The 17,935-nt window shown below is 34.1% G+C and overlaps 1 protein-coding gene across 2 annotated transcripts in view; it reads left to right on the top strand.

The window, feature by feature from the left end:
- Positions 1-17,935, top strand: part of FSTL5 (follistatin like 5) — a 277,053-nt gene that overhangs the window by 154,806 nt on the left and 104,312 nt on the right. For both annotated transcript variants that reach the window (XM_048304427.1, XM_048304426.1), the window contains exon 6: positions 573-693. In XM_048304427.1, the coding sequence (XP_048160384.1) occupies positions 573-693 (121 nt within the window). The remainder of the gene's footprint in view (positions 1-572; positions 694-17,935) is intronic.

The following is a 17,935-nucleotide window of genomic DNA, read 5'->3' as shown; positions in this document are numbered from 1 at the left end:
ATTTGTCCCCATTGAGAAACAGGAGCCTTTTCAGGTCAGCTACTTATGTAACAGGTCTTTGTTAAGGTAATAGGCTTGTGAAAAGCCTATAAGAAGTTGATACAATTAGTAGGGTAGTAAGAGTTTATATTAGTTATTTTTGAAAGTGTCTGCATTTGGTTTCTGTGGTTAGGAATTAGAGGAAAAAGACATTATGCCATTTGTACTCTGGAAATTACTATTTTAGGTATATTTGAATGTTTCTTAATCACCATTCCTGTACTTATAAAGTAAAATCAGCTTTAAAATTTCCGGTGTCTTTATAGTGCTTCAGTCTATCTCCATTATATGGATAGTCTGTATATTCTAAAAACTTTTGTGTAATTTCAGAGAGTCTGTCCTAAAGGTATTAACTTTTAAAACTCTAATAAATAATTACAAAGTAACTGGAAATCCCTGACTTTACACAGTTGCAGTTCATTGCCCCACAGCAACCTTAAAATGATCTATTAAATGATTATTAGAAACAATTAATTATACCAGAGAACTCAAAGAGTTCAAATGTAATTTCATGGTTATAATTTTCTTGTCAGGTAATAAAACGGGATGAGCTTGGCAAGGAACCGTCTGACTGCTCTGTGTTTGATTTGCTGAAATATGATGATTATAATGGTGACAAGCACCTAGCTCTAGAAGAGTTCTACAGAGCTTTTCGTAAGTACCAAGATTAGTCTTTTCTTTCTGCCTTGTTTTCTCTTTCTTGCTTTGTTTTCCTAAATGGCGGGGTTTGATTTCTGAGTATTGAAACGTCTGGATGCTTTATTTAAATTCATGCAATTTAATAGTCATGACATAGCAGAAAACTTTTTAGCAGAAATCAATGATACCTAGTAGCTTCTAGATTTATGAAGGATTTTGGTAATGGAGAATTCATGGATAATCTTTCTTGATGCCAACATGCATTGCTAATTTTGTGTTGTTCACTAGTGGAAAGTAGTGTGGTCAAGACATACTCAGTGGAACCGAAATACGTCCCCACACCTTTATGTATGAGTGCTGATAAGAGCATTCTTGACAAACCCAGCAACAAATGTTTTTTGGGTTTTTATTGGGTGCCTTACAGCTTCACAGGACTCAGAAGGAGATAAGGATTTGTGGTGTAGTTTTGCAAGGTATTTGTTCCCTGGATGCCAAAGGGGTCTCAGGACAAATGTGCACAGTACAAACAAATATCTTGATCAAACCACTGGGTTAGCGGACAGAAGAAAGGTGTTAAGAGCTTTTATACAGTATGTTAAATGTAATATCCATATATTTTGTTATATCCAGATAAGAACTGATGATTTTTCACTCTTATCTACCTCAAATTTACGATTGAATCTTGAAATCTGACACTGGTTTAAAAGCTGTTGCTCCAAACTGAGTAACGTGGCAGTACACAAGATCAAGTTTGTCCTAAATTCTTTTTATAATTACTTATTATACATTGACTAGTCCATTAATGTATCTTCATTTTGAGTAATTCATTTTGAGCCTGTTGCTTTAGTCTGCTTGTACTTTATCTTTGGGCAGATGAGCACTCAGCCACTTTAGGTGATATCAAATGAAAAAAGGATAAAAAACTGCCTTAAGTTTTAAACTAAAAAGTAATGAATTGATATTAGAAAAAAAAAAAAAAAAATAGCTGCATGGAAAGCAAGAAGAATAAACTTGAAATGAATAATCAAGACAGACTTCCTGAAAGTTTCTTAGTTTTGACCATTGAATTAGATTTTTCTTTCTCTGAAAGTCTTTCAGAAAGTGGGATTTTGTGATGCAGCTTAGCTGAACGAATTACGTACTGCTCCTAAAAAGAACTTGATCCTGCTACCTGAAGTTATCTGACTGCCTTTCTTACAGTGTGCTAACAGTCACAGTCTCTCTTCTGAGTCACTTACTAAGTCAGCAGAAAAATATTCACCTCCCACATCCCACCCCAATCCTATTGTGTGACCTGAATTGATTAAGTGAAGGGTCAGACCATAACTCATGCAAAAGAAGTGTGAGCAGAGCCAAGAAATGAGGTGGGGGAAGAAAATGGGAGATACTAGGGCATTGAGATAAATTAATGGATCTGCAGCAACAAAACACTAGGAAATACCTTAATTTCTTTTTTATAGGTTGTGATACAAATTTGGCTTACAAAAATGTATGGAATTATATAGCATCTGTAGAAATACACACATTAGCTACGATTATATGGCTAGATGTTGTACTTCTAGATCTTGATCATGTGCACAGATGGAGAAATTGCTATTGAAGCCTTTAACATATATAGCAATCCAAGAAGGTTAAAGACATGTTTAAAGCACTAGCATGCTTTTTGCAAACATTGTATTTATGGAAGTATAACATAATTCTTCCAAATAAGATTTTGATGTGTCTCTGAGGGACTATTTTGTATAGTTGTAAAACTCCAGATGTAAGAATAGCTTTTCATTATATATTTTTAATGGACTTTTGAATAATGAAAATAATTTCCATATGGTATGTTAAGCATTGCCTTAATATGAATGGTAATGAAAACATTAGATTATGCAAGATTAAGAATCATTTAGGTTTCCTTGTTGCAATAGAATAGTGGAGAAGACCCTGTTTAAAACTATAACGCTATCTTGGAAGATGATTTCTAGAGTAAGATTCATTTTTCTGTGTTGTTAATAAAATTTATATGTATTCATTACATAATGAAAAATCAAACCTAAAAACAGCTGCTACTGCATTGTATGTTGTGTGTCCAGAAAGTCAAAGAAATGTGTCATAACATAACCTTCTGTAATGAAGGTAGAATAAATACTCTTGAAATAAATTTGATGACTAATGGTAGTTCCATTTCATTTTGTCTCAAGAGAATTTGAATTCAGTCAGTTTGACCTACCTCACTAGCATTAACAAAAATTATGTAATGCTATAAAAGTATACTAAGCTAAGGGAAACCAAAACAAATTGAATGAGGCACCTGGTCCCTTGACTACTGTTCATATGGCTAAACAAGATGGCACAAAGCTGAAACCAAGCTCTTCATGCAAGCCACGCCAGCCCAAGGTAAAGCAAATGTGTCAGCCCCTCTCCAGAGGCCTGTGTTGTTTGCCTACAGCAAAGCTTGTGAGCTGGTACTCATAATGCCAAGTCTGGATTTACCAGGATACAGACAATTAATATAGACAGGGAACAAGATCCATGTATGGAAATGTACACAAGAAGCACTCACAACACATCTTCCACACACTATTCCACAAAAAAAATTTCCTGAATTAAGCATCCACCTACAAAATAATTAAATGTTTTAATTTTCTTTAATAAAGTGACATAGGGAGGTTGCAAATACTTATTCCAAATATAAATAAACCTGTTTTTTTGCCAGGAATTTCTTTTAAATATGTAAATATTTTCAAATTTACATTCTATTTTATTATATATTCACGATTAATTAATTTTAATATTCTTAGTATTTTTATGTTCCATTATGATTATATGTTATAATATGTTATATAATAATGTTTGGAATGATCCCATTTTACAATATGAAAAAGATTATTTTTCACCAGCTCAGACACTTTCAAACATGTAGAACAAATAGAAAACAAAACAGGAAAGTTTTTTTTCAAATTATTTTCATTACTATATAGTGAGTGAAAGATTATAACTGTGTAATGGTATTTACAGGGGATTGTCTTCTAAAATATTTTAGTGTTATTTGTTGTTTAGAAACACTTAAAAGACATAACCTTTAATTTAAATTTAAAAAGTGCTTCTAGAATTTTTGACCTCTTGCACGATCCCATCAATTGAACTTGACAGTGTGTTTTTCATGGGTTTTTCATTCCTTTACATTTACCATTTTAATGTACATATGGAACTTAATCTCTGTTTAATCCCTGCTATTCCCAGTGGAATTGTCTCTATCCCTAATTGTAGTGAAGGAGTGGATTTGAGAAATGTCAAGTTCTCCTTGAAGTTTGTGCAACTGCTGGAATATGTGTTGCCAACTTTTATTCACTCAGAATGGCAGTGAAGAAAATTTGGCTTTGCAGTGAAGGAGAAATTGATCCTATTCAAAGCTTCCACACAATTTAAAGAGTTGTTTGTGTATTTTTTTCTTTTTTTATTTTTGTAAGAGGAATCAGAATCATATGAGCACAGAAATGCTAAGACAAGGTGGTAGAGGTTGGGCAAGGGCAATAGGGGTCACAGGGTCACAGCACCATAGTTTTTATACACAGCAGTACCACAAGGGTTCTTTTCAAGCCAGTTTGTACCTAGTACTGCTAAAATATAGAATGTACAGTAGTTAACAAATTATCCTTTAGGTCGTATTTGAATTTGATGAACATTAAAGAGATCTCATTTTCTAAAGGCAACTGTCCATCAGCATTCTCTATTAAGCACAAAAGAACTTTTGAAAAAATAATGAGAAGGCTGGAGAAGGTGTAAGAAAAGGCATAAGGGAAATTTGTGTCCTCAGCCTTGGCCTAAAAAGGGGGTAGTGATAATCAAGCATACTACTGGTGTGCACTTTTCCAGCTTTGATTTCAAGTAGTACTTAAAAACACTTAGGTAAGATTTTGAACACAGATAGGATTAAAAATAATCTTCACTATGTTGTTGAACAAACTACTCCATTGAAGAAGTTTCTCTTCAAAGACTTACACAATTGCATTTTATTTACATATGAATGCCTATCTTTGGGATTAATTATCAGTCTTGTTTCATTAGCATTTGCAGGTAGGATTTTTTTCGTTGGCATACTTAGAAGTTTTCCTCACAAATACCAGCAATTCTAATTTTAACTCCAGCTGTAGAAAAGGAAGCACCTTAAGGGCAAAGATGAAGCATAGGCTGTTTTAAAGGTATTAATATGCACATAATTCTGTATCTCTACATACATACATATAAATGCTTACTTGTATTTTGTGATTTACTTTCAACAGTCTCATTTTATCTGACAGAATGGATTCACAAGAAACTGGACAGCTAAATGTAAATAACTATATGCAGTGGAAGAAAAAAAGTCCCTTTCCCCCTTCAGAAGGTCAGATGCTTAGGCAGTAACAAAGAAAGAAAATATCTGAAAGGGTGCTCTCAACCTTGAGTATTTCTGCCAAGATTCACAGAGTGTTGCAAGTGGATGAAAGATGCTTGCTGGCCTCTATAAGGTTTTACCTATTGGTAAGACCACTGTGGTTTTTTGGAAATAGGCTGTTTGCACTCATATCATGAGGAGTAATTTTTGGTGCTATAGCATTTGTCTCCTAGTTATTTGTCTGCTGTATTCCATAACAATTTAACTAGATTGATAGTGTGTGCAGAGAGGAACCTGAAAAATAGCTTCCTCTAACACAAGCAGATAAAGCAGAAAGTTTAGCTCTAGCTAGATTTTTAGAGCTTGAGACTGAAGGTATCAGCTGATTCGGTCCTCCACTGCTTTGGCCATGTCATGTAAAATTATATCCTAAAAGTGGTCCAGTTCCATCTTAGTGTTTTGTTTTGCTTTTCTTTGCATTCCTTCTTCAGCCAGTCCCAAGCTAAAGGATTTTTTATCAGCAAATATTTTTTTAGACAAGGAAGGATATGTTTTTCTTTTTCTGAAAAGGCAGGCAAAATCCTAAGATGAAGGAGCCAAACAAAAGCTAAAAAGAGTGTGGAATACAGTTTCTTGTTCATTTTATGTGTTCTATAAACTAAATCTCAACCAATATGCTTCCTTTATTTTTCAACTGCTTTCTTTCTTTGGTTAATGTCTCCTATAGCATCAAGAAAATTTTGTGTTAGCTGTAAACATTGTCTCTTTTTGTTTTTCTTCTAGTGTTCTTTTCTAAAATAAATTATCTTATTTGCTTTCCTCCAATACAAAATAACATTTCAAAGCAGGTGCTTGAGGTGGCCTTCATGGTGGGTTGTAATATCTCAAGGCATACCACAAGAAAATAAATAGTAATAAATTACTCTGTTTGATCACTCAGCCGATGTATACCTAGGCACTTCTCTTTGTAATTTCTGTAGAAATAATGACACTAATTTAGACATTTCTGCATAAAACTGATTGAATACACTTAATATAAACCTCAAATTTATTGTACATAATTGAACTAACTGTTCTATGTAACAATTGACCTCCTGCATAAAATGAAGGGAAAAAAATAGCAATGTCTTTCAGAATTGATTTCTGTTGTTTAGTGTAGGACTATTCTTGATGTTGTCTTACACTCAAAAAAAGGGGCCACAGAAGGACTGTGGACAGTGAGGACTTGACTATAAAAATTACCCTTAGACACACAAGAAAGTGTGAGTTATCTAGACAAAACAAAATATGACTTAATTGTCATTCTTCTATTAATGATGCTCTGTAGTTTCACTGGAACTACTTGTGCTTTCGGGTATCACTCGGCACTCTTAACGATACCTAATCTGTTGTGCAGCTGGTACCTGGGATCTTGTATGTTGCTACCGTACATGCTAATACTGTATGTATTTAAAAGTATCTTCAGTTTTGAAATTGCATTCAGGTCACAGATATCAAATTTGGATTTCAAGCACTCCTTGTTGCTGAAGTATTTGTGTGAAGTGATTTACGTGCCTCCAGTTAACTGCAGATGTTACGGAAGGTTTTGATCTGGTCCAAAATTATGGAACTTGCTTTGGGCTCACCTGTTAGGAGAAACTTTGAGGCCAGTGACTAATATGACTGTCAAAATCAGTGCTTTGTTGTGTCTTGAATCATGTGGAAAAGAAGGAGCCAGAAGTTCCTGTAAATACTTAATGCTTCATTTTGAACACACATTCTTAGTTATTGCATTCTCTCAGTTCTGAAAAATATTCTAAAGCATCACTGCTTTCATTATAATAGCTCTACTTCTATTTTAAGTTGTCAGATGTAATAATTACAGGTGCACATTCAGAAATTCTTTTTTTGAAATATGAATCTTTGTTTCTGAAGCAAAATAGACCAGAATTTTAAAAAAACCAATAAAACAAAAAACCAAAACCAAACAACCCTACAACAGTATCTAAATTTTAAAAAGGCATATATTGAATTACTAAATGAAATAAATGAGAATTCCCACTGGATTCCTTAAGTTATCTTGAAGTCCACAAAGTGTAACTCAAAAAATACTTACAGATTTTATATTTCCAATTAATTCAAATGAGGTCCCAAATACTGTATTTAGTGTGTAATCTGAGTCAGAGATTTATAACCGTGATGAGTCTTCAATAATAAAACATGTTAACAAATAGTGGAGGAAACATTTCTGAGGGAGGAAGAGGTAGTATTCTGTCTCCTGCTACCATTAATTCCTTTTCAGCAACAACTTGAGCGTATTAGATTGTTCCAGAGGGTGTTATATTTCTCCACTAACCTCTAGAAACACCAGTTAACATCACATTGAGCAGGAGCTATTGGAGTTCATGGTAATTTTTTTTGCTCAACCTAATCTATCTCTCAAATTCTTACCTGTGCTATATGTATTTTCAGTCTAGAGAATCTCCGCTGGAAGAAAATGTACCCTCTTCTATTGAGTGGGCAGGACTTTAAACTGATCATTAGAAACAAGGAAATATCTAAGGTTTCATGGATTGAAGTAGTGTACCTGAAATTTCTTACATGCCACTAAGTCAATTCGAGTTGATGCCAACTGATTTTTTTTCATGTTTTTGGGGAATCAGGTAACAAATTTAAGGCCATCCTAGGTTTGTGTGAGTAGATAAAACAAATATTTCACAGTGTCTTCAGGTGTCATAATATACTGAAGAAACTAGGAGATTTAGTTTATGAACCTTCAGCTCTGCTGATCTCTAATCCTATCAGTGCATTTACCTGAAAGCTTTTGCCTGCTTTGGTGATGTAAGTTACCAGAGATAGCACTGTGAAACAGAGGATTGCAGAGGAAGAGGACTGGAACAAAACACCTTAGTTACAGTAGCTTTGTTTCAGACAAGAGGATTGGTAGAGATTGACTTGCATGGCATTTGCTACTGGCTCGAAATGCTGGAGACTGAAGTCTTGTATGTCTTTCAGTGAGCTCATTCTGGAGAGTGACACAGAATGGTGAGGAAAAAGTAAACACCAAACAATTACACATATCTGACTGTGGTTAGCAAAGTACCTCAGTAATTGATCCTGTTTCTCAGGAATCAGTTATCTGTGGTGAGTTATAGAATTGTTGCTAATATTTTTTTTTTACATTGTGATTTATGAGAATATTTTTATCTCTGTAGAGCAGTATACTTTTAAGTTTAGGCTATGACTGATGTCCCAACATCCACAAAAGCTTTTATGTAGATATTTTAAGGAAATTTCAAGGGAATTTAAAATAGTAATTTATAACTAGTTTCCTTTATCAACTATTTTAAAGGAAGCTGTCTTTCTTCATATTGGGGGTGAGGTGGAGAGAAGAAAGGTGCTATCAGAACATAAGGAGTAATGACTGGCCATTAAAGGAGACAATCACCAGCTACTCCACAAGCAAGAGCATTAAGTATTTCTACTTCAAGACAGAATTGCTCATCTGGAACTATCATGAATATTAATAGCTCTTAAAGTATTATTTAGTAAGAAATCCATTTGATTAATCTATTCATTGTTTTGCTTTTTTTGCCTACTGGTGATTTTTAAATATCAAGCAGTAATGTTCACTTTAGAAAAGTGCTACTAAGTAATTTTATTCAGAACTTTTTTGGGTTTGGGTTTTTTCCTTGCTGGTTTATTGTTTGGGGTTTTTTATTTTGGTTTTTGTTTGGTCTTATTGGTAGTGATTTGGGGTTTTTTAGAAAGGTCTGGTTTGGGTTTTTTAGTAACTCCTTTACTCTGCCTGCTTTGGTTTTATTCTCACATTTGGGTAAATAAAAATTAAAAAATCATTAGTCAGAGGAATGTAGAGGGTTTGTAGTAATATCTGAGACATATGGATTTCTTTAGAATATTCGACATTTTCACTGTAAAAAGAAAATCCAAAGACACAGTTATGTAATAGGTTTTATGAAAGTACTTTGAAAATTCTGTAAATGGAGTAAATAGGAAAATAGTAATTCCAATTTTGCAAAACTTGTGAGCTTTTCTCACTAGACCTTAAAGAGAAGTGCATTACATTGCACTGGGAAATTTTATTGTTGAATGCCCTCAAATAACATACAGTAAGAAGAAATTGTCTCAAAAATACCTGCAATGCAAAGAAATACATTGAAGAAGAAACCTTTTAGTTCCCTTCATTGTTCATGGTGGATCAGGTTCCAGAAAGTTTTCTTACTTCAGGAAATTTCATTCCTAACTTAATTTCTCAAAATAATAGGACAGTTAAAAGACTTATTGTAGCATTTCACCATAGCTTTTGAGTTTGGTATATTTTTTTTCTTTAATATAGTTATTCCATAGTGTGAGGGGTTTTTTGTGTTGTATGCTTTTACAGTTTAAAACTGTCCTAGTAGATATGTATTTTTGGCTAACTGAAGTATACAGTGAAGGAAATATTTTATTCAATATGTCAAAGAAAATATGGATAAATTAATTTTCAATATTAAAATTGTGAAATTATTACAGTTTAATGAAAATAAATTGATCTCATCATCCCAAAAGCATTTGAAAATCCATTCACTTCAAAAAATATGTTAAGGGTTTCTTTTTTAAGGTAGAATATTGTTCTTTAGCTCATCTATTAATCTTATTGGTCTACTTTGTAACAGTTGCTAGTACATTTATTAGAAAATGCTGATTGTTTTAGCACATTCACAAAGTGCTTGGATAAAAGGATTCCAGCATGATAAATTGTTGTTTCTGACTAGTATTTAACTTCATTTTCTGAAGTTATATATTGAATGAAGGAAAATATAATTTACATGTTGTTATTTTAACTCAGGGAATTAGGATCTATTTAATCCTGTAGTGATAGAAGTACTTGATATGTTGAAGATATACATGAAAAAATCTTCTTTTTTTTATTTTGTTTGATTTGGGTTTTAAATTTTATTTCAGTAAGTCTTAGTCTCTTGTTATCAAGCAGTTGCCTGGTTTGTATAGCACAGATCTCTCAGTGTTTTTAAGTAGCTTCTAATATACTGTCGCTGCTAAAAATACTCGTATGTGTATAGAGTTGAGTGTGTCATGCCAGAATTTAAGCTGCTAAAACTTGGTATAAATATTGACAACTGTATGGTTAGGGCAGAAAGAATATCAAGTACTGCAGTTACAGCTATTTTAGTGGTCTGTGATATTGTAAACTGTGAGACTAATTGCTTCTCATCACTCCTGGCTTTCTAAATCTTCAGAAATAAACATCTCATAATTGCATATAATAATTGTTTATGTATTCATTAAAGAGTTACATGTGAGCTGAATTCAGTAGGAATATTTATGTGGGTATGGATTGCATATATTTGATGAAATTGTCTATCATGAAATAGATGAAATTGTCTGACTCCACTCCCTCTGGTGACTGCAGCCCTCATTTAGTTGGATGAGTATTATCTGAGATGTGTAGATGGGACACTTAGGGACATGGTTTAGTGTGGACTCATCAGTGCTGGGTTAAAATTTGGCATAATGATTTTTTAGATCTTTTTCAACCTAAATGATTCTGTGATACTATCAATAGCCTAAAAACATCTGTGCAATTTTCCAAATGTATTATAGATGTGGTTGGATATTAAAAAAATCCAAACACATACAAAACCCCAGTCTTCTCCCCAGTCTCCAATAAGAAAACCTGAACATTTTCTACCAAAGAACATGAGGAAACAGGTTAACGAAATATCCCTGTGCCTGTGTTATATACAGAATTAAATTGTCAGTAGATTCTCAAACTGGTTTTCAAAACAGATCATGCTAGCAAAGTGTCAAATCTTATCTTAAGTAGGTTAGCAAGTGATTTATATGGAAATGCAATTTTGACTATAGTAAAAAAGAAGGTGTCATACAAAGGCTGTGAAGCAGAGGTTTACATAGTGCAATATTGTGTCAAAAGAGATTTAAAAAAAGATGCAAAATAGTGAAAATCTAGAGGAGAGCAAAACCACATAAGCCTTCTTTATGTAGTTATTTAGTATAAGAATTGGGAATGTGATTGCCTAAGATGGTAGGGATCTAACAAGAAATCTGTTTGCCACTCTGGCATGAATAAATGTTTGGAGAAAATGTCATATTTAAAAAATTTGTTTTGCATTATGATTATAATTCTTCCCAACCAAGACATATGGTAGAGATGTATTTGTTGGAGGGAATTTTAATAGTGTTTTAAAACTTGCTGAGTAGGCCGTTTAAGAAATATTTGATGCTAAACAAAGATTAATGTTGTGTTCTTGCTCATGAATTGTCGAGTTAATGTCTACTTTGAGTAACAACATATACATATTAACTTTTCTGGGTTAGAACAAATGTACATCTAGTGCAGTATCTTTGTTCTAAGAGTGCTTAGGGAAGATTGCTGAAGAAGCAAAAGCATATAAGTTTCTTCTAAAATATTTTCTCCTCTTTAGTGATTTTTTTCTCAGAGACTGCCTCTCTTTAATAGCTCTTGATGGATGCCTCACTCATAGGTTTGATTACTTTTGGGACCCATGTGGAATTAGCATCTACAGTATTCTGTTTCAGAGACACAATATAATGTGTCCTGGATACAAGTGCTATCTTTTTTTTCTTCATTTTGCACACCTCCTGTTTAGTTTATTAAGTTTTGTATGATAAGAAACCATGAACAGTTGTTCCATATTTCTTTTCTCTGAAACAGTTGTGTTGCATTTTTTTCTTATGTTCCTGACATGCCTTTGTAGTCATCTCTTTTCCATTCTGAAATCCCCATGTCATTTAATAGCTGCTTGTATGGAACACCTCCCACATCTTTGGTCATTCTTTTTGTGTTTCTCTGTTGTTTTTCAAGTTTTACTGTAAGTTTTTTTTTACAGAGGGAGGGACAGAAAGCAAACAGTCAAGTTCCTCATGTAACATGGATTTATACAGTGCCATAGGAATTTTTTTCTGAGTACCAGTCTTAACCTAATAATTCCTTTTATTGTCATATTGTCAGGACTGAGTAGATGTTTTCCTAAAACTGCAAAGTATACTATAAAGGTCTCATACCTGAGCAATGCTAACTAGTTGAGAGCCTGTCATTCTGTAAACAAGGTTTGGCATTTTTTCCTTCATGCAATACTTCCAATACTGAATTAAGTATATTGAATTTGGCATGGTATGCCAATATAATAAGTAAGGTCTTTAAGCAAATCAGCTTTTATGTTTGCTACCTAAACTACCTGATTAGCTATTCTCCAGAAATCCTATCCCAGAAAAATTTATCACTTTATATTCTTTCCACTTCTCGTGGATGATGTTGAACAATATGAGTTTCAGTGGAGGTCCAGGTGCAACTCTGCTGGTAACTTTTCTTCATAAGAGAGCTGCCAACAGATTCCAAGATCTGGTGTCTGTGAAAGGGTAGAAAATACTGTGAGTAGGACTATATTTTACAGGACTGAAGTGATAAGAGTCACAGCTTAATCTAATCCGTCTTTAGGTTGTCCTTTAACCTTTGTGCTGGTCTTCTTAGATGCATAGCCCATTGCCTGCTTTAGTCTTGGGGAAACATACCAGATATGCAAAGCTGAGAGCAGAGTATCCACAGTCCTTGTTCTCAGAATATGTCACTGAGCTCAACGTGAAGTCTTGATCCTTTGCACAAACACCCCCCGTTCATAAGAGAAGTGAAACTCTCCTCAGTGAATAGCAAAGATTAGAAGCCTCTGTACAGTCAGGTAACAGAGCCTGCCTTGAGTTCTTCTTGCTTTCTTTTTCCCCTCTAAATGTGAATACGCACTTCAGCCAGTTGATGGATTTTTCAGAATCTCTTTCATACTAAAGCTGCTTTCATTTCTGCTTATTTCTATGTTAAAGATTCCTGTGAGGACCTGATTCATAACTCTAGTCTGAGGATTTCAGGGAACTATTGAAGAACAGTTGCATGGACTCCTTCTTTTTATGCAGAAATATGGTAGTTCTGCTATGCTTTAGGCTTTTTAACCACATTCGCAGTTCAGCTAATTTAATCCTGAATTACTATTTTAGAATACTGTCCTCTCGTTCTCCTGACAGAACTGGATGAGGAGATGGTTTTTACAAAATTGGGTTATTATATAAAATTCAGGACAGGTCCAGTGATCTTAGATGTTTAGAAATTCTATTACCATTCTGGAAAAAAAGCCTTGAAATTTGAAAGTGAAATGAAGGTACACAATAAATAAAATTGGCAAATTATTACATTTATAAACTGAGAGCTTCATGCGTAAAACTGTGAATTACCAGGGCTGCCAACTCTCCTCTTAAAATTCCCATTTCATTATTGATTAGCTCCAGAAATACTTCATAGATTGAAGCATTTTAAATGTTTCATTTTAGGCAACAGCAAGTGTGCAGTATTGGTGTTCATCATCTGTATTTGCAATAAACAGGAGCATTAAATTTGGATCTATACTAGTAAAATTACTTGAAAATATTTATGCTAACTCCTAGCATTTAGATAAAATGGTTTTACTTGAACTAGTCATGTGCAAATACAACAAGCATACAGAAATTGATTTTTGCATAAACTCCTGGTTTTGTTTAGACTAATTCAGCAACATATTCTACAATAAATAAGGTCAAAACCAATTATCACTGTTACTTCAGTGAATTAACACTTCTGTGTTCTCTGGATAAGAAAGCTGTGTTTAACACCCAACTTCATTTCCTGTGAAATTTCTTTTCAAGAGGAAAAAAAAAAAACATTTTAAGGAGTAATGGGCTAGATGTCTTTTTAATTATGTTTTATTCCTAATGCACATTACTGGCTGTTCTTACCCAAATACCATTTTTATTAAGTTATTGCCATATATATATATATTGCAATATAAAGTAAAAGTATAGCTCGTAACAAATTTTTGTTCTGTGCCTATATTTTTTGCATAATATAGTGTTAGGATTTTTTAATTTGTTCATCATTATGGGTTCATTGCAAAAGGGTGCTTTAAATTTGCAGATGTTTTGAGATTCATTTTAGCTATTCAGTTGTTGAACTGAAAAACAGAATAGGAAACATTCTCTCAGATCAGAAGAAATATTGGTGCTTTGGAATATACCATACTTCTACAATGATGGAATTTTTGTCTTTGAAGCAAATTTTTCTGGCTCACAGAGAGGGAACATTTAATAATATTTGAGGTATTATGTCCTCTGCTTCCCTATGATTTAATAGATCCCATAGAAGAAAGGAACTGCAAAAACTCATTGCGTTTTGGATAATGTATAAGTCAAGCACTGAGTATTTATGCTGCAAGTTAATTAAAAATAGCTGAGTTAGCTTTAACTACTTTAGATGAAAAAAAGTTGAGTTCAACACATAGTTTACATGACCTAATCCACAGCAATCTCCAGCAGGAAAGGTGACTTCTTCTAACTAAACAAGACATTTTGGATATCTTTATACTCCACAGTGGACCCACTTTGAGCATTTGACTAGTAAATTTTTCTGAGGTCATGTGTTACTTGGTGAGACACCTTTAATTTCAATTGATTTCACTGACAGCAACTAGAAAGTAGGTAAATGATGATAGCACTGGTAGCAAGAGTTGCTGAAGAGACAAAATACACAAGGAAGCAGTTTGATACAGTGATGGATAGAGTGAAAGAAATTTGCTAAACAAAAAGATGCAGAAGAGTTTATAATTGACAACTGCTCCCTCAGAACCTGAATCTGAAAGACACGATCCTTGGTCATTTCTCTTGGCTGACACCAAATAACTGGGGAGTCCCTGGCAGAAATAGTTAATATTGCTTGTAGAAAGACAAGAGGCTGTGGCAGCTCTTAGGTCTCCAGTTTCTTAATCAATTCAAAGATTCATATACTCTGGAGATTTAAGCCCATGTAGCTGGGCTTTCACTAGTGCTAGATGGTAGTATTTTTCTTGATCTCCTCTTTTTAATATAATTTATAATTCAAGTCATTCAATTAAGATATTAAAAGAAGTTTGGCTCAACTTTACTTGACTTTTTGTTACTGCATTATGAAATTTTAATCATCTTCGCACATATGCCTTGGTGTTCTGTTTCATTTGATGAAGAGAATGGAGAATGAATCATAAGTATAGTCCAAAAATAGCTTTTGTCTGTTAAAACTTCTGTGTCTTTTATTATTGGTGCTGAAAGGTGGTTTAGTGAACAAGACAGATAATTACAATAAGAAAAAAGAGAAAACTAATGGTAAACAAATGTGTGTTTTTAAGTGGAAAAATTGTCTTTGCTTTTGAATCAAAGCTCCTAAGTAGTGCAATGCATCAGACTAGTAGTTTATTCAATTTAGATTTATTGTTTAGCTGGACAGGATTGCATATTCCTCATGTTCAGGAAAAGGATGCAACCCCAGAGGTTCTGGGTAGTCTTAGATGAAATGGGAGTAAACTGAAGCTGTACTTTGAACAAATGAAATGGTATCTAGATAAAGAACAGTGTCACATTGGGAAGCTAGGCCTGTTGAACACGAACAGTTTAACCTTTTTTTGGCTCACTTGCCATGCATCTACTATCTGATGTCAGTATTACTGCTCCCTAGACTCACACTGAGACATGAAGTCATGCTGGCAGAGTTTGTAAAACATGTAGCTCTCCCTTCAAAGCTCTTGATGAACACTTGAGGGATACTGTTAAGAGCTTTTCAGAAATCCATCTGGGCTGCATGGACTGGATCACCTTTGTCTTTTGCAACCCTAACCACTGGCATTAGTAATTCAGATTTTTCACAGACTACTTCGTAGCTGGGATCATTGAATCACAAAACGTGTTAGAGGGGAATTCTTGCAGGCATTTGGCCAAGCTCCTTTATTCATGTTCCAGTTGGGGTCTACCTGAATCCTTGTCTGCAAAGCTGATTTCTAGCCAGGTGAATCCCTGTATTTTTACATGGACTTACTGTGTCCCAAGTGCAAGACTTTACATTTGTCTTGGTAGAATTTCACAGTTTGTCAGCCCATTCCTTCTGTTTATAAAGTTCCCTCTGAAGGGCAATCTTGTAGAAGTCTGCTTCTTGATCCTGTGAATTTGGTGACAGCTGCAAGATTTCTGAGGGTCCGTTCTGTCTTGTCATCCAAGTCCTTAACGAAAATGTTAAACAGTATTGAAACCACTTGTAGTAAGCTGACCTTTAGTCTGTGAAATGCTGACCCTTTGAGCCTGAAGGCAGGGTAAGATACTTGCAGTTCACTCATGCTATCCACACCTCCCTACCTGGGGTTCAGCAGTGCTCTGAGTGACTGAACCAAAGCCTGGTTAGAGTAAATGATGTTCTCTACTGTTCTATTAACCGTATTGCTCATCATTTCATAATAGAAACCAGTTCAGGCTTGAATTCATGTGTATAGTCTGCTAAGTGTTCCCCACACAAAGCTGAATAAATACAGCTTTTTCACTTCTCTGGGAAGTCCTCTGATGTTTAACATTGTGTATCTGTCTTTACAGCTTGCAAATTTGTTAACATTGTATTTTAAAAATTATTTTAGAAAATTATCATTCGTTCTTTACCAGTCTCTGTATTTGAATTTGCCATCATCACAGGGTGCATAATTTGAATGGATTTATTCAGAGTTCAAAAAATTACCATGTACTTTTATCATATAACACCATTCATGAATACTTATGTGTGCCACTGTTTTAATGAAAAATATTATTTTCAACTTTATGACATTCCTTTTTTGTCATTTCTAATTTCCAGTACTGGGTGAGCCTTGTGCTAGTGATGTGCCAAATATTTGGAATGGGTCTTATAATGAATCACAATTAGCCTTATTTCTCATTACATTTCCTGTGAGGATTTAGAAAATGTAGTGTATAATCCTCCCTTATGTTTATTGGTATTATAAACCTTTTGTGCATTCTTCAAACTGAAATGTCTTTGTTTGAAAGTAGTCAGTCATCACGGTTTATTATTTGTATCTATCTTAAGGTTTTACAGATGTTTTAAAGAAAAGTGCTATCAGTGGTTAAGTCAATGAATATAGTTGATAATAAAATGTCAGTGTGAGGTATCTTTTAGAGTTGAATTAGTCCTGAAGGTGGGAGTGTTTCATTCTTGGCTTTTTTCAACATCACCTTTTAACCCTATTATTGTTTACCTAGAACTATATTTACTTCATGAAATTCAATTATATCTCATTCATATAGAACATAGTAAGAATAGAATATAGTAAGGGCAAAGTTAGGACAGAGACATTTGTGAAGGTTAAGAAAAGAAAGTCTCCTGTCAGTAGTTTATGCTCCCTAATCAGCAGCTTTCACAACAGCTGGAGCTTTGTATGCTCCTGAAAATTAAAAGCTGTTGAAAGTACCCAAAGTAGAAAATGAATATAGTCTGTTATTAAAAATTGTCTTCAAAACCAGGTCTTTTGTCCATAAATTGTTTTCCTCATCCATCCCAGAATTAGATCAAAAGTGAGATTAAGGATAGACAAGATGATTTTGTAGTGGCTGAATTTTTAGCAGAATTTTAGTTTAACTTTCTCTGCTGATATGGTTTGTGGAGAATATCTGGTCTTCTGTCTTCCAGATGAGTAACAGGGGACCTAGGGAAAATCTCCCGCTCAGAAAGATGAGAAAACTAATGCAAATGGTGATGTCCAGTGAAGGTGGGAAAAAGAGGACTTCAGGGACATATACAAGATCAGGTGAACTTCTTAGTAGACAACCAACAGTTAGATGGGAGTTGTGGAATAGCTGAAACAAGCTGCATATTTTGGTGTAAGCCCAGGGAAGTGAGTGGAATCAACTTGAGGGAAGCAAAGAAACTGACACTTCGACTGGGTGTAGAACTTGGAATCCATAATAAAACATATGTTATAGTTTGCAGGGGGTGGAGTGTCTGTGGAAATCAAGATCATTGAAATGAAATACATTGTAGAAAAGCTTTCCATT

The sequence above is a fragment of the Corvus hawaiiensis genome, chromosome 5 (assembly GCF_020740725.1).
Source record: "Corvus hawaiiensis isolate bCorHaw1 chromosome 5, bCorHaw1.pri.cur, whole genome shotgun sequence".
NCBI classification, from domain to species: domain Eukaryota; kingdom Metazoa; phylum Chordata; class Aves; order Passeriformes; family Corvidae; genus Corvus; species Corvus hawaiiensis.
Note: the sequence above shows the minus strand (reverse complement) of the source record. Positions and strands in the feature narration are given on the sequence as shown.